Raw genomic sequence first — 21,217 nt, forward strand, 5'->3', positions numbered from 1 at the left:
GCACAGTGTAGAGGTTGCTATCTCTTTCCAATTTCTTAACAGGTCAGCTATAGGAAAGTCTAAAAACAGTTCCATAGTTTTTAGCCAGTGGGCAGCCCTTAGAAGTATTAGGTCCAATAGGTCTTCTAGGGATCTTTCCTTATCTGAAAAAATTCGAGAATTTCTTTCCTCCTACAATGACCAACACACGGCTGCCCTAATACTCCACATCATCTTCCCTCGCTTCTTAGGCCATCTAATAAACAAAGGAGAGAACAAACTTCGGACACTCTCAGGAGGGTTCCAAGAACACCCAAAGCGGGAAAGGGACAAACCAGGAGGGACAGATGACTGAGTTAAGGTTTCAAAAAACGAAACACAAGAGAAGGTTCCAGAGGTGGAAGGGGTCCAAATTCTGGTGTCCTCCCTATTGGGATCTAGGAAAATATTCTCGATGATGGCTAACAAAGTTAAGAGGTTGTCCAAGTCAGCATCCCTAATTGTCCTTCGCAAGCCAACATTCCACCCAAAACCAAAAATGGAGTCTGAAGAACCTAAAAAAGAAGAGATAGGTTCATTTTTCAAATCTACAAAGCATACAAGGAAGGAAACTGATCCTCCGGAGGTGAAACCCCAACCAAAAGATGTTCCCAAAATTTTATTCGATTACCAAAGTTAATACTGTACCTAATCCAAGGGGGAAAAGCTAGAAAAGATCATGGATGGATTTCCACGGAGAAGCAGTTGTAGCCCTTGCCACAATTCCAAAATCCCAGTCATTGTCTTCTAGCCCATGCATGCTAGCCACGATCTTTGTCCACAATTTTTCCTTTTCCACTATAAACCTCCACAGCCATTTTCCCAACAACACCATATTCCTTTTCTTGATGTTTCCAATCCCAAGGCCTCCTAGTTTTTTACATCTAATTACCACCTCCCATCTCACCCTATAATCTCTCTTCTCCTCTCCAGGCTCTCATAGAAAATTCCTCATTAATTTTTCCAATAAGTTGGAGACCTTGGTAGGGATCTTAAACATTGACAAATAGTAAACACGTAGGTTAGCTAGAGTAGACCTAATCAAAGTGACTCTCCCACCTAAGGAAAGATAACTTCTCATCCAAGACACAAGCCTCTTCTCAAATCTCTCCACTACCGGAGTCCAAAAGCTTTCGTTCTTAGGATTATCTCCTAAGGGGAGGCCCAAGTATGTCAAAGGCCAATTTAAGATTGCACAACCTAACACACCTGCATAATTCCTTAACTCCCTCTCCTCCACATTCACCCCCACCACACAACTCTTATCAAAGTTCACCTTGAGGTTAGACATCTGCTCAAAGAGTTTGCCCAAAAATCAGCCAGATTTGATGACCTTTACCATACAAAAATGCTACTCTAAAATGGTTGTTCAGAATGTTAAAGGACTAAGTAGAAGTTAGAGAATATTGATCATCAAATGGTATAACAATTTGATTGATGTACAAAGTATCATCCAACGCGGTTTATCTAAAAAGCCATGTCCTAGATAGTATGCATATATATGTACTTGACTTTATGTAGATTAAAATAATCAACGACTAATGTACAAAAGCAACAAACGATTACCTGTACTTCTAGAGAATTGTGAGAGGCTGATCTGGAGAAGATCAACTCGAACATATGGAGGAATTGGCAGATTAAGCAAGTGCATAACACCTGCAATAACCTGTTCTCGTTCGACATTCCCACAAAAAAGGTTTGAAAATGGAAAACATGAAATAAAATAGATAAGGCCAATAATGTTACCAGAAACTAAAACCAAATCCAATTAATAAATCTAAGAGAGAAAGTAATCAGATTAGGGAATAAAAGAAAAGTTTAGAATTATTGCATTAAACACAATGGTGGGTCCTTTCAAGATTATCAAGAAAAGCAAAATAGCAAACTAGTTGAGAAACGTCACAAGAATATTCAGACATCAGAAACGCAACATAAGAAGACCAACTCCCTTGAGATTCTTAAAAGACTAGATTCACTTATATTTGCTAGCTTATTTGTGAGATTTGCTGCAAGTTCTAAACTTTGATCCTATGTGACACATGGCCTCACTAGCTGAACTCAATAGAACCTTGTCCTAACTATGTAGGATCTGTACATTAATCTTGTTCCACCATTCTGTTCTATTCAGTGCGGTATACATTGTTAAGCTATGGGTCCTCAAATCATTTCTTACTATTTTTTTTATGAAAAAATGAAATTTCATTAAAAGAAAAAAAAAAAAAGATTACAGTCTAGAGGTTATAAGGCACCACCCGCATACAAGACCAATAAAACTGCTAGGGAACATTACTGAAAAAAACCATCCAAGTTTTGAAGTTGAAGCCCCAAAATATCTCCTAATTGGTCACCCAGTTCTCTGGAAACTTGTTTAATTCTGGAATGACCAGAACCCAATCTGCGACCGAGTTGCTAACAGCTGCCACAATCTTGTCCAGATTCCAGCATTTTGCCTTCAAATACTCTTCTATTTCTTTCCTTCCATATATTCCAGCAAATTGCAAATGGGATATAGCTCCAGAGCAACCTTGCTTTCTTACTTCCTCTTAACCTCAACCAGGAAGAAATTTTTTCTTACCATTTTAACCCATGTCCTTAGTCTGCCCCTACCTCTTCTAGACCCTTCAATTTGCAAGAGGTCACTACATCTTACTGGTGTTATAGAGGGTTTTCTCTATACATGACCCAACCATCTCTTCCTTCCCTCATTTTTCACCTACAAAGGCCACGCCTAGATTTCCAATAGATATGCTCATTTTTATCCTATTTCCTCAGGTTTTCCTGCTCATCCATCTCAACATGCACGTCTCTGATACACTCATCTTTTGGAGATATTGCTTCTTAACTGCCCTACACTCTGCTCCGTACAATGTTGCTGGCCTTAAAGTCCCTTTTTAAAATTTCCCTTCTAGCCATTTATCAAAAAAAAAAATTCCCTTCTAGCCCAAGTGGCATTCTCCTATCAAATAGGAATTCAAATGCTCCCTTCCATTTTGCTCATCTCACTCTGATTCTTTGGGAGGCATCCTCCTTATTCTCTTTCTCGTTATAAATTATCAAACCAAGGTAATAAAATAAGATGTTGTATTGAGGTATCTCTTGGTCTCCAATCTTAGTTGTACCTCACGCTCTTTATTATTAGGGAAAATTTCTTAAACTACCCTTGTGGTTCAGCTAATTGACTAACTCTATCCTTACTGTTTACATATTGTCCTGAAGTACCCCCTAAGTTTCCTGACAATTGATATCGTCGTTAAGTACTAACAGAAAAAATGAAATGTCCAATTTTCCCTCCACTATTCCTCAAATTTTCAAAACAAAACCCAACTGATGAAAATTTTCAAATACTGTAATTTGCTCCACACTCGCCAAACAACTACCGGAAGTCACATTCGACAGTTGGGCATGAGGATTTGACCCAATTAAGAAGATCACTGGGCATAAGGAAGGGATGCAGCAAGGGAATCCCAAATGAATAGAATCCCAAATGAATAGAGTAAAACATCGGATTTCGGGGTTTGCAATCTGTGTTCACTTTTTTATTTTCTAATTTTCGTTTTGGGTTATTCTACCCTTGTTTTTATTCCGATGAAATTGTCTTTTGATTCCGATAATGATCATAAATCACCTGAGACAGTGATGAGGAAAATTAGGAAGTTTAGGTTCATGGTTTTCTATGTGTTTTTCTTGGGCTTGGAGTTGGAAAAGTGAGAAGATTACGAATAGGATGTATCACCAAGGAATGAGTGACAGATGGAAGAGATGCATCTAAATTATTTTTCTTTGAAGCTCCAAGTGTAGAAAAGTTCTGATTTCCCAAAGCCCTTTGTATGTTGCAGATCTTTTGCTGAGATGATATTTTGTCGCATGCGACTGAACCTCAGATTTCGGAAAGAGAGAAATGGGAATTTTCCAGTAAGCCAGCTGAACGACAAAGCCAATGGAAGAAAGACTCTGAGAGTGAGAGAGGGAGAGAGACTGAGAGTGTTGCGCCGAAACAAAGATAGAGATAAGTCTCTGCAATCAGGGGCATAACAGATGAAACAAGAATGGAGATAACATACCAGACAATGCCATAAGCACCTCTTCCAACGGGCCATATCAGCGGAACATAACTTAGTAGGAACCTTCAAAGATTCCCATCGACATTGTACTGAATATATCGACCTCCATGAGTATTCCTCTGATATTGTTTTCTTCAGCTGAAGCAGCACCCACCTCTGCAGACATGGCCACACATTAAAGAAGAAGACTTTTCCCTGATATCTTCTCAACTGAGATTCTGCTAAAGTTGGTCGAAGCAAATTACTTTAGGAGTTTAGGGGAGAGCTATCAGTAGTCTCTTATACGACGAAGAAATTTCTTGTGTTTTATCTTCTGACTTCTGAGCTTAAATGGAACTTTCTATCTCACACACCCTTGAAAATTCGTGAAAACTCCAGTTCAGAGTTCAGACATCACCCTTTCTATTCATTTTGCTCTTTTTCTCTCCGTAGTCCTACTCTCTTCTTGGGGCTATGCGCCTCCCTCTATCACACTCTGTGTCTCAAGATCCTTCTGAACAGAGGAAGAAGAAAAACTCCAGTAACAGAAAGGGTATTGCTGTCATTTTGTCAAAATATAACAGTCATGTGATGTGGCATGTGAGTGGATTGTGACAACTCTAATGGCAGGGGAGTAATTAGTCAACTGTCAAAAAACTTAGGGGTATTTTAAGATCCCTAAGGGCAGTTTAAGAAATTTGCCCTTATTATTATTAACTGACATTGTATATTTCTGTTTCAGTTCTGACCATCTTAAAACCTCTTGCTTCTGGAGCATCTCCATAGATCTAACTTTGCAGTTAGTCCTCCTCTAGTTTCATCAATTAATACTATATCATCAGAAAACAATAAACACCATGGAAACTCTGATATCCCTCCCCCAAGTGTTCCAACACTAGTTGTTCCTCCATCATGCATGTCCTTAATTAGATGATCCACATACCTGATTAGTACTCCACTTTTTATATGATTTGGTAAGAAAAAGGCCATTACCTGATGTTGGTCCCAGCTCTTTGGTGTCTTGGAAGGGGTAGACTGGATATGGTCCTAACCTTTGGCATTACCAGATTCTCATGCTTCCCAACCCAATGTTTTACCATTATACCAAGTAATGCCCCCTTTTTAAGTGACCTGGGGCAAGTAGAAATGTAGAATGCTCTAAAAGAGCAAGGGGAAGACCAAAGACAACATGGTCTGATGTGGTAAAAAATGATAATAGTGATTTACAGTTTGACAGAGAACATGACTCCTGATAGACCAATGTTGGTGAGAACAAGATTGTGTAGCCAACCCAAAATAGTTGGGATTAAAGATTAGTGAATATGAGTTGACCTCATTGATTCTCCTTTCTTTTCCAAAACCCACCATACTATCGGTCTAGGGACTTTATTATATGCTTTCTCCAAATTAATGACTATCGTGTAAATTTTCTTTTTTTTTTATTTCAGAAAAGGATAACTTTCGTTGCAAAAAAAGGAGGGAAAAGCCAAAAAGGATGTACATGAGGAGATGTACAGCAATACCAAACAGGACCAAAACCCAAATAGGCAAAAAAGAACCTCCTAGAAGGCTAGAATTTACAAAGGCATTGAGGAGTCACTATGCAAAAAATCCCTCCCCACCCCTGACTTGGCCAAACCATCAGTCACATAGTTCAGCTCTCTTGGAATCTATCTAAAATGACAGATCAAGTTAGACTTGAGTGCTTTTCATTCAACTGATTACATTTTTGGGGTCGCCTTCCAGTCTTCCACCACCAACTGAGTGATGTTAAGAGCCACCGCAGATCTCAAGCCCACCAACAAGGCATGAATTTCAGTTTCAGCAGCATCTGCTACACCAATCAGCCCATGAAATACCCAGATCAGGTCCCCATTAGATTTAATAATTTGACCATCAATACCAGCTTCACCCATATGATTCAATGAACTTTTACAACTGCCATCAAACCTTAAGTATAAACTCCGCAGGAGATCTAGGAGAAAGGCCGGTCCTCCAAAAAGGTGCCATGCAAGAAGAGTTCAGGACCTGTAATAAATGCCTCCAAACAAGTTATTTGCACCAATGTTTTAAAACGCGGAGGTGTGACACAAGGTGTTCCACTACCTAGAGGCACGAGGCGTAGTTCAGAATGTAAGAGGCGTAAGCCTCCCGAACACAAAGAGGTGTAGGCCTACTTAAGAGAAGGGGGGATGAGAAGGGAGGAGGGAGAAGAGGAAGGGATTTCATTTTTTCTTTATTTTTAGTAAAAATCTTTTATATTAAGAAGAATGAAGATGCATATCACTAGTTAAAAGGGGTGATCTTTCCACTTTCTTTCCCCTCATCTTTTCTTTCCTTTCCTTTTCTTTCTTGTTCTGTCCCTTTCCTTTCTTTCCTTTCCTTTCCTTTTTTTTTCTTTTTCTTTGTTTTTCTATCTTTTTACATGGGGTGTGCATGAGGCGTACACCTCTACCATGCCTCATGAAAAAAGCATATGAGGTATGCCTCCAAGGTGTCAGCGCCTCTAGCATACGCCTTAAGGCGTTTTGGGTCGCCTGGAGGCACCTCCCGTGCTTTTTAAAACACTGATTTGCACTTACCCAAGAGTTTAAATAACAGAAGAATTTTCCATCTCAAGTCTTCCAGAGATGAGCTTTTCCCCTCAAAGACCCTTTTCTAATACACCACATTACTGCATGCACCACCAACTTCCCATACAAGATACCTCTATTGCCCAGTCTACAGCCCAGCCACTGCTCAAGAAAGTCAACAATAGAATTGAAGAAGACCGGGGGGGGGGGGGGGGGGGGGGCAAAGGTAGCTGCAACTGTGCTATTACGAACATGAGGAGCTAAGTAGCAATACCTTTTTCTCTTCCTTGAACTTCTGTCAAAGACTCGAAGGTATTAATTCCTCCCACAAAAAGAACAAAATTCTGGGAGGGACTATTGGAAGCCATACCTTCTTATAGGGGAAAGAGGGGGTTGCTAAACCTTCCACCAACTTGACGAAGAAGGATTTAACAAAAAACTGACCATTTGAAGAGATAGAGATAGAATGAGACTCAGCATCAATTTCTTACTCTAACTGAAATAGAATGAGATTCAGCATATGTTAATGCTCTACAAAAACTGAAGTTGAAAAAGAGACCTTGCTCCCCTCTAGCAATTACTGAGGAGATTAAGACCTCCTTATCCAAGGAGAGCATAACAAGGTTGAGGTAGGAGCAAAGGGATTTTTGTCATAGCCAGAAGTTGGTCCAGAATTTGATATGATTACCTGTTATGTGTCTTAGGAGAACTCACCCCTAAAAGCAAGCTGTTAGAGGGAGGGATCCCAGACACATATACACCCCACAACAGAATCCCATACTACCGATGTGGGACTAATGGATCATAACATTCCACCATGCTCCGCAGTCCCGGCACTCACGCAGGCTGGCTTTGCACTATTCCACCTAGTCCCGGCCAAACACTGCAATACCGATGTCACCACCTGCGCCGCACGATTGCAACTGGGAGGCATAGTGTAGGCTCTGATACCATCTGTTATGTGTCTTAGGAGAACTCACCCCTAAAAGCTAGCTGTTAGAGGGAGGGAACCCAGACACATATACACCCCACAACAGCATCCCATACTACCAATGTGGGACTAATGGATTGTAACATTACCATTGCCTAAACTAAATCTCAACAAAGGAACAAAGAGGTCAAAGTAAGAAATAATACCTTTCCGGGGGCTGATGGAGGAGGCTCTATAAAGAGACACGCTGCTATGCCATTCATTCCTATTACTTCCGTACTTACTCCAAATGACAGAAGCCCAAAGACTGTCTTGCTCCATGGGGAATCTCCATACACTTGCCCAAAAAAGCAATATTCTTCTCTTGGATATGCCCCATCTCCAGTCCACCCTCTGGTTTAGGTTTACAAACCACCCCCACCATCCCAAAGAGAATCCCTTTGTAACTTTTCAACCTAGTTTCTTACTCTGATTGAAATCTTAAAAACAAAGAGAAAGTATGAAGGCCAATTAGAGAGGGTTGCCCTAATAAGTGTACATTCGCCTCCTTTGGCAAGATGATTTCTCTTCCAAGTATCAAGTCTTCTATCACAGCTCTCTATGACCAGATCCCAAAAGCTAGTACCTCTGGGATTTCCTCCCGAAGGGGCAATCACAAGTATTTTATAGGCTAATTTTCCACTTTATAGTTTAATATACTTCTAAATTCCTCCAACTCTTAGCCCGATTGCTCTTGAGCCCTTTGACAGCCTTAAAACATTTCAAGACTCTCCTTAAATTCACCAAGTAATACCCTATCTGCTTCATGGCATGCTGTAAATGAGAAATGTGAATCTTCTCTCTTCCTACCTTAAAGCTCTGAATGAGGTTGTCACTGGTTGCAATGCTGAAAAATGCATCCAAAATGTTTGCAATCACCATGAACAATAAGGGGTGCAGGGGACAACCTTGCCAAAGGCCTCTAAACGCTTTGAAGTAACTGCTTGAGGAGCCATTAATATGATGGAGAACCAGGCTGATTTGATACAACCTATGAACCATGGTTTCAAATGTCGCCAAATGTTGCTAATGTCGCCTGACATATGTCGATGTCGAGGCTCACTGACATGAAAATGGATGGTAATATAAAAATTACATTATGTCGATCGGCATTTCCTATATTTCAGAAATGTCGAGCAAATCAGTCCAAATAACCAAAAAAATACAGTTTTTCCTATTATGTCGACAGGATGTCAACTAATGTACATTAAAAATATAATATATTATTATATTATATTAATATAATACAGTATATTAATATAGATTATTCCATTAATATTTCAAATAAAATATTTATAAAAAGAATTAATAAAATATAAAGAAAAGAATAAATTATTTACTTTATAATATAAAACATAAAATATTTTTCAAGTAATAAAATATTAACTAGTTTGTATTTTTTAAAATATTTATTAAAATCGGAAAAATATTTATTAAATTTTATAATAAACCATATTCTACAATTAATATAAAAAATCAGAATAAATTTAATAAATTTTATACTAAATCATAATTTATTATAAATTTAGTATTAAAAATCATAATAAATTCATTAAGTTTTATAAAAAATCAGAATTTATCATAATCTTAATACTACAAAAAGGAGAATCAGTTTATTAAATTTACAATAAAACATAATGTATTATAACTTTAATTTTAAAAAAAATCAGAATAAATGTATTTTTATTTACTAGTGTGAAATATACATATTAGAATTTATAATAAATCAGAACTAAAAATAAGAAAAGAAAATATCATATAACCTTGTAAAAACATCAAAATGCATAATAAATCAGTAAATCATCATTTACTAATTTGTTATTGATCTTAGTTTCTTAGCTTTATATAATGGTTGGGAATAAAATAATAGTCTAGAAATATGTATTAATGCTTCTTTTATCATTTTACAAAATATCTTTGCATATTTCCATAATGTCTCTAATTTTTACAATATTTTCCCTCGACATTTCCGACATATGTCCTATATTTTGGTAAGTGACATTTCCTTCGACATCGACATTTTAAACCTTGCTATGAACCTAGCATCCAACCAATCCATCTGTCACCAAAACCTTTCAGCTTCCAAGCATTCCATAAACATCCCAGTCCACCCTATCATGAACCTTTTCAAGGACCAACTTGCATACCATCCCCTCCAGCCCGTTCCCTTTACACTGACTATCATGTAATCATTTCTCCTTTTCTTCTCCCAAATCTTTTCTATCAATTTTATCAATAAAAGGATAGCTTCCATGGTTAATCTCCCTAGCATAAAATAAATTGGTGGAAAGTTCACTTGGCTTCATAGTTCCCTTTCAAATCTGCTGGTTTATTTCGTGTCTCTCTTTTCTATGCCAACCTCGGTGGCACAAACTTTAGAGAGACTTAGTAGGGACTTTCTATGGGAAGGTTATAAAGAGGAGAGAAAGTTGCACCTGGTGGCTTGGGATTCTGCATGTCAACCTAAAGAAGTTGGAGGGTTGGGGTCGAGGAAGTTGGCGGTTATGAATAAGGCCCTTCTCAGTATGTGGAGATTCAGTGTGGAGAAGAATCACCTTTGGAAACAGGTTATAGGAGCTAATTATGGCAGATCACAGATGAACTGGGAAATGGGTGCTTTTTTTTGAAACTGTAAGGTAATTTCATTAATAACTTTAAAAACATACAACTATGGAAACCCCTGTATAAATAGAATCTGTACAAGAGGAAAGTAACCAGTATACCTGCTACAACCAGCCCCAAACCAAAAAGACTATAAGCTCCTTAAAAAGAGGAAATCTTAATAAAAAAGAACATGAATGTCTGTTTTTGAACAATGGGTGATTTTCCAACCAGGAATGTACCATTCCCAAAATCCTTCTATAAACCTCTTCTTTTGTGCTGTCTCTCTTCAAAAATTCTACTATTTCTTTTGCACCCACTGCCCAGAAGACTGCTGTTGGGAGGAAACTCCAAGCTAATTTTCCAGCCCTTCTTAAGCCTCTTACATACACCAAAGCCCTATGAATCCCTTCACATCATCCGGGAAACACATTTTAACACCAAATAAATCCAACAGTCTTATCCAAATCCAGAAAGTAAAATCACAATGTAGTAACAGATGGCTAGAAGATTCCACACTTCCATTGCATAGTGTGCAAGCCATATCTGCCACCTCATACCTCTTCTAACTAAATTGTCCTTAGTTAGGATCTTTCTTGTCCAGCACTAAAGACCAATAAAAAAAGCCAGTTTAGAGTTTAGACGGAACAGTCCTTATCCAAATCTTGTCACTTGGAAAGGAAGAAAGGTCCTCCCTCATCAAGTTGTTGTGAAATGGTTTTACAGAGAAGGTCCCTCACTTTCTCAGAGTTGTTTTTTGTAACCCTCTGAGTGAGGGAATCAAACCCTCCTTTTATTTATCAATACAATCATGCTTCTACTTGCCCACCAAAAAAGACTTTGATAAATCACTCTCTCCTACAGTTTCATAGTGTGGCTTATAAATTGGATCCCATAGTTGTCAAGGCAACGCCTAGGCGACAAGGCACCCTTGGAAGCTTGCCTCGCCCAGTCGCCACACACTTTTGCATGCTATGTGATAAAATACTTTTATATTGTTATTTTTTTTAGATTATAATTATAAAATATACATTATTAAAGAAAAGTATTCATTTTTGTGTTTATAAACTAATTTCTTTTTATTGTTTTCTTATTTGTTAGGGTTTAATCAACACAAACATTGTTAACTGATGTATTGAACCCTCAATGACTTCAAAATCTGAACCAATAAGGGAAGAACTTAACATTTTGTCTAATCAACACATTTTCTTTTCTTCCACCTTTTCTTTTCTTCTTTTCCTATAACAAAAATAGGGGTTCAGCCCCTATATTTTTTGAATTTTCTTTCCTTTCTTCTTTTTCTTCTCATAAATATGTTGATTTTCTAGACTTAAACATGAAGTTTATTATTTTCTTATGAAAATTATGGATAGTTATTAAAGAAAGTTGGTTATGGAACCTAGGGAACTACCCTAGGATATGTGATTTTTACTTAAAAAAATCCATCGCCTAGGCGACTAGGCAACAAGGTGCCCCCCTGCCGCCTAGCCTCGCCTTGGTGCCTTGAAAACTATGTTTGATCCTATAATAATGATTGCAATTTTGTATGCCACCATTTTTTAAAATATAGGCACCAAGGTGATTTTTCTCTATTTGTCTAGCACTTTCGTTGCTTTCCTTATTTTTAACCATAATATAGCTACCTCTTCCATATGTTTCACTTCTATTTAGTACCACTAGGTCCTAACACCTTTTAGGAGTGCTTTACCAGCTTGGCCCACAAATCCCAACCCATCCAGCCTACAAACTTCCAAGCCTAGGCCTAGGTTTTCTATTCAACCCCAGTCCAGTCTGGGCAACACCAGGCCTGACTCAAAGTAATATGATATATCATATATACACTAACAAGAAGCTCAAGTGCCTACCCAAGACTCTAGTAGGGCCAGACGTGAACCTACATTTCAGGTCCACTGTGCAGGTCAAGCCGAGAATGAACTTACATGAAGCCCCTTATATCAATTCCCAAGCCCAATCCAACCCATGATCACCCCCAACACCTTCCCATTCAGCTTATTTAAAGCCTCCACCTCAAAGGGCTCAATCTTCATAGCACCTTCTGTTTAGACCTTAAATAATGTAGCCTCCACCCTCCACCCAAAAGAATGTGGTTATTTGAAGCTTCTAGAAAGACACCCCCCTCCCAAAAATAAAGAAAATTGGAACAAAAATAATCAATTTATCGCCCATGCTTTTTAAAAGAAAATTAAGGAATTCCTTTAACATAGCAAACTCTAAGAATCGGCCTTCCCTAATAATGTAACCTATTGCTCGCATCCCCAAGTTGAATTAAAATATACTCATCTCAAATTTAATCCCACTAGTCATACTGATCCATCTCTCATCAGCTAAACCCACTTTATGATTTTGTTGTCCCAGAATATTCAAAATTCTAAACATGCAACAGTCACACACATGCATGATATGAGATATTAAAGAGAAACTGTGCATGAAAAAAGAAACATAAGTACCTTATCTACAAAGCCATGGATCACTAAACTTGCCTTCTTGTCCTTTGGAGTTTGCTGTATTTTTTTCAAGGAAAATAATGGAACTACATCAGGAACTAAACATATGAAAACCTGCATCAAACCATTTCAGTATTTCCCCGGCAGGAATGCAACCATAGAAGTTGAAATACAAAAGAAAAAAATGGGAAGCAGTATTATATTATCCACACCACCCAAAAAGTGCTTTATAGAGTTAAATTTTGATGGTAACAGCTTTGGGAACCTGGGACCATAGAGTCGGGGTTTAGAAATAAATACGGTTACATAATTGCTTTGTTCTCAGCTCCAATTGGAGAGAGAGAGAGAGAGAGATTCTATACCACTGAGTTTATGGCTGTGATTCAATGTGTGCAGAAGTAAAATGAAATGAATCTGAATAAATTGCTAATACAAGGTGAATTCAAGATGATAATTAGTTGGTTTCTGAACAAGAAGGGTGTTCTTTGGTCCTATAGAAATGAGCTCAAGAAGTTTAAGTGGATGATTAGAAATATCCAAGCAAAGATTACCAAGGCCAGCTAAAGGCATGCCTGATGCATTAGCTAAACAAGGGTTAATAGATATCAGTTTCATTGGTCAGAACTTTTGGGGAGGGATCGTTGTGTATATGCTCTTTCCTAGTTGCATGTGTTCTTCGGGTTTAGGTAGCTGATACTAGCCTATTTTCTGTAATCTTTATAATTAGCACTGTATATTTTTTCATTAATGAATACATTTCACAGTTACCCATCAAAAAAATATATTATATCAGATGGATACTTTTCTGTTGCCTATTGGGAACATTTCCAAATTGAGAATTAATATTTTCACCAGACTTGGATTTCTATAGACACCCAACCTTGGGTTGGGGTCCACCTGAATGAGCAGTTCAGATTACATGCCAAGTGTTTTAACTTTTTTTATAAATAAGATGAACTATTATTAATTGAAGAAAAAGAGACAGAGACACCTCAAACAATAAGGCAACAGAAGAAAATGAACAGATAAGTGATCCAGCAAGAGAGGCAACCCCATCTAATAGCAAGGTTAGGTGTGTATAGAAACACTTTTAGAGTGCAGAATGCTGGAGGCAGGGATTTATATTAATTTGTAACTGAACTAAGGAAATTCTGTTGTATATTGGAATTAGTCAGCCAATGCTTGTTTTATTAATTGATACATCCCAACTTCTCTAGGTAATGGGGAGTAGTGGTGTAATTCATTTTACACAAAAGTGATAATTAAAATTTTACATTGTTAATGATCATGCTACCGCAATAGACAATCTAATTAGGAATTCAGAATTATAGACTTTGATAATAATAATAATAATAATTTTATAAACAGTGTATATATTTTGTTACTTTGGGAGCTAAGATGGACCAAGAAGGAAGAAGGGTATACCTGAAGATTTACAATTACAACCTTCCCCCCTCCGCGGATGGATCTTAAAGGCAAGTTGCATGCAGGAGTAATCTGCAAACTGCACAGATCATTTAGGAACATCAACATCTAAGTGAACCCATAAAAGGAGAAAATATGAACAACACAGAGTATCTGCAAATTGCACCTAAATATCCATATTTGACTAGGCTGACTGTATAACTAGATAAAGCACCCTCTTAAAATTTACTAAACAAATGGCATATATTACCATTGGTGCAACTGGTTTTAGAATCCTACTTCAGGAAGTTCCTATAAGACTGCCACTTCCCAGTCTTTATCTCGTACTTTAAATCATGCTGAGGCAATGAGATTAATGCAATGTTTTGGGACTTCTTAGAAAGGAGAAAATAGCTCATTGCCAACTCATTACTCACATTATTTATTTTTTAACATAAGTAGAAATCTGCAGAAAATAAAACATTATAGAAAGAAGAGAAAAAGATGGAAGAGTTTTGTGAGAGAAAAGAAGAAGTGAAGAAAGGAAGAGAAAACAATCTAATCTGGTCGCCCTCATTTATACTTTACATAAAAAATATGTACAATGACAGATGTGCCCTTAATTGCGCAGCTGATGCAAACAACTTAAAAGAAACATAAAAAACACTATTCTAACAACTTCTAAACAATGGGCTGTTGTCCCAACTTACTAACTAAAGAAATAAAAAATAAAAAACAAGATAAAAAACTGTAAAAAATCTCAACAAAAATCAATATTGGCCAGTGTTGTAAAAGCACAAGGCGCAAGGCGAGGCACACGCCTTTTTGAAGCAAGGCAGAAAAATACAAAAAGAAAAACTGCTAAAAATCAAAAAACGAGTCAGAAAATTCAAAAAAAAAAACAAAATATCAAAAATATTAAATATAATATCAATAAGAAATCTAAACTTAAGTTTTAAAATTAATGGTTTAAAAAACCTATTATCTAAAATTAAAATACATAAACATAACATGTAAAGCATATTCAAATGAAAATTTAAAAATAAAATCAAACATATAAAACGTTTTCAAGCATGTAAAGCCCACAATCTCTTTCTTTCCTCAATTGCATTACTCCCCTAGGCGCACCAGGTGTGCACCTTTTGGAAGCGCTGTGCCTAGGACCTGGGCGAGGCGCCTACCCTAAAATGCACCTTGCCTGTGCGCCTGGGCACGCCTTTTAAATCACTGATATTGGCAAGCTTGTTTATCAGAAATAATGGCAAGAATTATTCCTAATAAAAGGACAAATGTACAAAACAAAACTGAGAAGAGGCCAAATGGCCCCAAATTAACATACTGCATCAAAATATATGAAACAATAACACTAGGGCCAGCATATGATGCAACATAGATTTTTTTTTTTTTTGATAGATAATGCAACATAGATTTTTCATTGCTAACAACTAACAACAAATTTTGTTAATGTAGAAAAAGAATGATATAATATATGTGTGTGTGCCAAGAACCCCTTGGTAAACACTAACAACACTTTTGTTAATGTAATGTACGTGTGTGCCAAGAACCCCTTGGTGTGAGAGGCTAATCCCAATCACCTATCCCTTCATCCAAGCCTTAAATGCTAGTTACACCCATTTAACCTCCTTGGACTTTCTACATCTCCTGGAGGAACCCACCTACACCTAGAAAGCGAGAAGAAATCCCAAATGCTAGCTACAAACGAACAGGAGATGAGTAGATAGAAAGTAGACTTACAGCTTGCTCTACATAGAAAACGCATATGGGGGGACAAATACTAGTAAGGCCTCCTAATTTGAAAAGTGTCTTAAGTATATCTTCAGGTGTATAATCTCCCAATAGATGATAACATTAGGTGATATGATCCTTCCCATATGGCCTTCCGTTATGTTTTCAAAATTTTGTTATAAAAAATATTTCAAAAAAAGTCATAAAAATAAAAATGACAAAATTCTGAGGGTCCTTCAAGCTATGAGTAAAAATTGGACTGGCATGGATCGGATCAGATATACCTAGATTGAAAATTGAATTTTATCATTGAATAAAAACTTATTCATCAGGTTTAGATTGAACTTGGATTGAATATGGAAATTGAATACCATTAGTAAATCAAACTAAAAATAATCAGAATATTACATATTATTAATAAAATAAACCAAAAAAAAAACTCGATACCATACATCATGAATGCAATGGCTTGAAAATTAATTTTATAAGGCTTGAACTTAAAACTCTTTTGTAAATATACAATATCAAAATTAACTCTACTCATAGATATTAATTTTTTTATGAGTATAGATAGATATTAATTTTATGTGATACAAGTACAAATATAGATAAATATTATATGTTTTGTAATTCTGTCCTGGGTCAGCTTCTATGCTGATTTCTTTTGCAACTTCATGTTGTATCCTAAAGCACCTTAATTAATGAAATTTTTTCAGAGTTATTGATAAAAAAAAAGTACAAATATAAAAGTTTAAATATTATCAAATCAGATTGGAGTACATCCATATTTAATTCAATTAAAAAGGGATGGAATTCAGAATGCTTTAATCTAACAATATTTGAAATTCAAATTCATATGTAGCTCTTCCTTCAAACATGAAATGAAAAGTAGCATTCCCATTTCCTGTATTTATATCTTTGTCCATGTCAGTATTAGGTATTTTGGTATCATAGCTAATATGTAGTGGGGAAATACACAGGATACAGCTGAACCAACAGACTTACCATACACAGTGTGATGAACAAGGTACATTCAGCCACATGACTGATACTGAACCTGTAGGCTTGGAGACCCCAATACAAAATTCCCATCCCTTACATTAAGGCCCCATTTGTTTACAAATTTCTCACTTACCAAGGTAGATGTTTCCTAGGTAACACTTACCCATATTCTTTTGATTGCCAGGTAAGTAATATGATGGCCTTTTTACCCATAAAAAGCTAATATTAAAATAGACAAAGTTGTCCCATCATGTTTTATAAACTTTCCCCCCATGTGGGAAATTTACTTACCCACCTAGGAGATGGGTAAGTTTTACCCGGGTAAATGAAGCACTCCTTACCATGGAACCCAGTACATAATGCAAAAAGGACACTGTAAAGTTAGTCAATGGGAAAGAGATGCCCATTGAATAACTATCCCCCTTTTATTTACTAGTAAACAAACAGGGCCTACAAGTTAATCAGTTTTCTTAAACTGATATGAAATATCCAAGTTTGTACTGTTGATTTATTAAGTGTCTAACTAAAAAAGGTGTACCTTGTTGCATGTAAGATTCCCAAAGTTGTTTAGACTTACCCACTATAAAGACTAACTAGCAGAAGTGCAGAACCCTATCTACATTCAGACAGAGGGGGAACTTCAAATATTTGGTCAAAAATAAGAAAGAACATGACCTTCAAATATTTATCACCAGTCTTCTTAAGCAGCTAACTTGTCAGGTTAGATCAGTCTTGTATTGCCCAAGAGCTTCTTAGAGCTGTGCCAATGGCCCACTTTCACACAAAGATCCTCTCATATTATTGATTTCCTAGATCAAGGTAGTTGATTGAAAACAGAGTATACTAGAATTTGTAATTTGTAAATCAAGCCTTACATTCCATTCTCTCAGATGGCTTGGTGTTATTGTATTTACTCAAAAGATTTTGGAACCAACTTAGGTACCCCCTCCCCTTCCAATTCATGGTCTCCAGTTGGTAATTTCTCCACAAGATAATCAGTAATATATCGTTTAATAAATAAATAAATAAATATATATATATATATTATCAGCAACACAGAAAAGATTTCATTAATTAGAAAAAATCATGGATACAACAAGAAGTTGTGAAAGAAACCAGCTTTAGTAAGCTGACCCAAATCAAATTTACAATTGAGCCCAAAACAGATGTGTTCTTTGTACCCCTTGCTTAGCTAAGCTATCTGCCAAGCTGTTGGCAGATCTCCTCACCCATCTCACACAGATTGAATGTCCCTTGACAGCCATTTAAATCTCCTGACTTCATTCTTCAACTGCCATGTCACCCCTTCCCCCTTCTGCAACCATTTTATCACAGTTTTCAAGTCTCCCTCAATGATCAGTCTATTTATCATTTAATAAATATAAGCAGAAAAAAGAATGGAAACTAAAAGAAATCTAGAGGAATGCGCTTTCTATCAAATTCATAAAACATAATGTAAATCTTAATAGAAAGATCTGATCAGCTAATTAAAAGGAAACACAGATATGATGGCAAAAGAAGTTGCAGAATCCAATAAATACCTGGTCCCTAAACATAATACAACATCAGCCATCCTGCAGTGCTTTTCTGCCAGATTCATCTCCTTTGGAGGCAATGCATCCTGAGAGGAGAGAGAAGAAACAAAAAAAGATTGAAACAAATTTAGTATGACCTTGAACTTCAAAATTAGTTAAAAATGGCACTTTGACCAATACATTTTTTTATAGATCCACTAGTGTAATTCTTTCACAACTGAAGGTAACATTAAGACCAAATAACTGAATTAATTTAGTTGGGCCAATTCTGGGTAAGGTGTCTCCTATATGGAGTTCATGAAATCGTATACCTCATCCCCCCATATGAGTGCATGCATAATGCTGAGCCATATCAGTGTTCTAAAAGCACAAGGCGCAAGGCGCAAGGTGAGGCGTACAATTAAAAAAAAAAAAAAGCTAAAACTTGCAAAAAAAATCAAAAAATTATAAAACATAATATTAATTAAAATATGAACTTAAGTTTTAAAATAAATGTAATATGTAAAGCATATTCAAATGAAATTAAAATATTAACTTAAGTTTTAAAAAACCTATTATCTAAAATTAAAATACATAAATATAATATGTAAAGCATATTCAAATGAAAATTTAAAAATGAAATCAAACATATAAAACATTTTCAAGCATAAAAACCCACAATCTCTTTTTTTTCTCAATTGCATCAAGTAGCTAATGTAACATATTACATTCCTAATTCTACAAGCTGCCTTTGTGCCACGCCCCTCGAGGCAAGCCCAAACAAGTCCATGTTAGGGTCTTAACTTATTATATTTCACACAAAAAATAATAATTTTATAGTTTTAATTGCTTTTAAGAATGTATTTTATTAAGATTAATGAATGGACAACATTACCAAATAGGGGATTTCGCTCACTCATCGAAGCTTCAAGAATCCCCTATTTGATAATGATGTCCATTCATTCATCTTAATAAAGCATCTATTAGACAATTATGCCCATAGCTCCAATCAGATTGATGTATCTTTTGACATTTATTGTAAATGAATAAAGTACATAATTGATTCATGTCATTGTGGTGTGTTTCTGTGTAATACCCTTAAACTGGACACTTATAAGACTCGTGTTAGTTTAGAATCTTCACAGTCGTTGGATAGATCTGGGGAGATTTTTATTCTGCCAAGGCTAACACTGATGTGCCGCCAAGTTAGTTGGGGTGGCTTGACCCTTAGACTCAGTTATGGTACTTCACTAGGTGTCGATTAGCCTGTCTTTGATATACCAACCAGTGAGATCCTTAGAGGGGATCAAAACCTGGGTATGTTGAGACAATTCGAGAATTCATCTGAGTGGGTGTTCATAGTGACAGGATCAGCCCCATTGTCAAACAAAGTGAATGATCGGGGATGCACTCTCTCTGATGGAAACCTAAACTGTCAGCAGTTGATTTCAACCGTTGAAATTTGTTTTTGCAAAAGGTTTTAATTCCCGGGATCCATGTGAGTAGAGAGTGCAGCACTGTTCCTTGCAGCCGAGGGAGAGGTCCTCTCTTGTCGAGCAGTGTTTGATCATTATGGGTTGAGAGGTTAAGCGTAAGACCATTGAGGGCAATACCTGATGGGCTAATCTTGCATCTGCCCACAGTCCTTGGGTTTTCATAAGGTGGTTGGACCCAAGGATCATTTAGTGTAAATGTTGGGCCCATTAAGAGCCTAGGGTGATGGACTCAGGGTTCACTATGTCCTACAGTGAATTCGGGAAGGCCTTGTAACAAAGGCTGGGCTGAACCCATGTGGCTGATGTGTAGGTCAATGTTTGGGTCCCACGCCATACAAAGAGAGTCAACTAAGCAGCAGATTAAGAGGTTAAGTAAGCACATAAACTTAATGGACCTAAAGACCAATTCGAACTGAGCTTAAGTTAGTTAATTAAAAGGAGGCAAGATAGGATTTATAATCTAATTAGGATTAGCTGAAGGATAAGATAAGTCTTATCAATTCAAGAGTCCAAATCCAAATATCAGATTTGGATTAAGGAACTCTCTCCTTATTAGATTAGGAGGTTGATCATGAGAAGGCTATAAATAAAGGGGGCGAATTCCTCAGTGATACAACACAGCAACCTGCAGAATTCTCTCATATTCTTGCCATCTCTACCCAGTTTGATCTCCTCTTGAGGAATTGATCAAGAAAGGTTCTTGATATTGTTTCTTGACTGAAGAAACAATCTAAAGTCGTGCTCACTAGCCCTTGTACGATTCTTGCTGAAGAATCCTGGTTCTTGTTGAAGAGCCATTCTACTGATCCTGCTTCATTACACACTATGTCATCTTCAATGGAAGCTAGTTCTGGTATTCTCCTTGGGCATAAACACCTTCAATGGGAGTTACCATTACTTCGTATCAGGTATATCCCTCTCCTCTGTTTTGGTTTCAGATCTGATCTGGTTTTGGATTCAAGAACAATCCTTGAAAATGCAGTTTTCTAAAATAAGGAATGTGATTCCCATATGGGAGAGAAATTTTTGAAATTTTGCCCAACCTTCCTGTAGGGTTTGGCCATCCATATGATGGATCTCTCATCCCTTCAACATCTTCTTAAAAGCAATTAAAACTATAAAATTATTTTGTGTGAAATCTAAGAATTTAAGACCTTAACATGGACTTGTTTGGGCTGGCCTCGAGGGGTGTGGCACGGGGGTCCGGGGGTCGGAGCCCCAAGCCCAGCGGCCAGATTCAAGAAAAAGGAAAAAGCGGCAAATTTTCAAAAGGTGCATGCCTGGGCTAAGGCGCAAGGTGCACCAGGCGCATGAGTAGGCGCACTAGGCGTGCGCTTTTTGAACGAGCTACGCCTAGGACCTGGGTGAGGCGCCTACCCAAAAATGCA

At 36.9% G+C, this 21,217-nt stretch overlaps 1 protein-coding gene across 1 annotated transcript in view; it reads right to left on the bottom strand.

Moving 5' to 3' along the window:
- SRT1 (sirtuin 1) overlaps positions 1 to 21,217 on the bottom strand; it is a 50,700-nt gene that overhangs the window by 14,164 nt on the left and 15,319 nt on the right. The window contains exons 7-10 of the mRNA XM_088964091.1: positions 18,361 to 18,440; positions 14,093 to 14,171; positions 12,671 to 12,724; positions 1,585 to 1,684 (exon numbers count right to left, since the gene is read on the bottom strand). Of these exons, the coding sequence (XP_088820217.1) occupies positions 1,585 to 1,684; positions 12,671 to 12,724; positions 14,093 to 14,171; positions 18,361 to 18,440 (313 nt within the window). The remainder of the gene's footprint in view (positions 1 to 1,584; positions 1,685 to 12,670; positions 12,725 to 14,092; positions 14,172 to 18,360; positions 18,441 to 21,217) is intronic.

The sequence above is a fragment of the Nelumbo lutea genome, chromosome 1 (genome assembly GCF_056320005.1).
Source record: "Nelumbo lutea isolate HS-2025 chromosome 1, American lotus-T2T, whole genome shotgun sequence".
In the NCBI taxonomy this organism is placed as follows: domain Eukaryota; kingdom Viridiplantae; phylum Streptophyta; class Magnoliopsida; order Proteales; family Nelumbonaceae; genus Nelumbo; species Nelumbo lutea.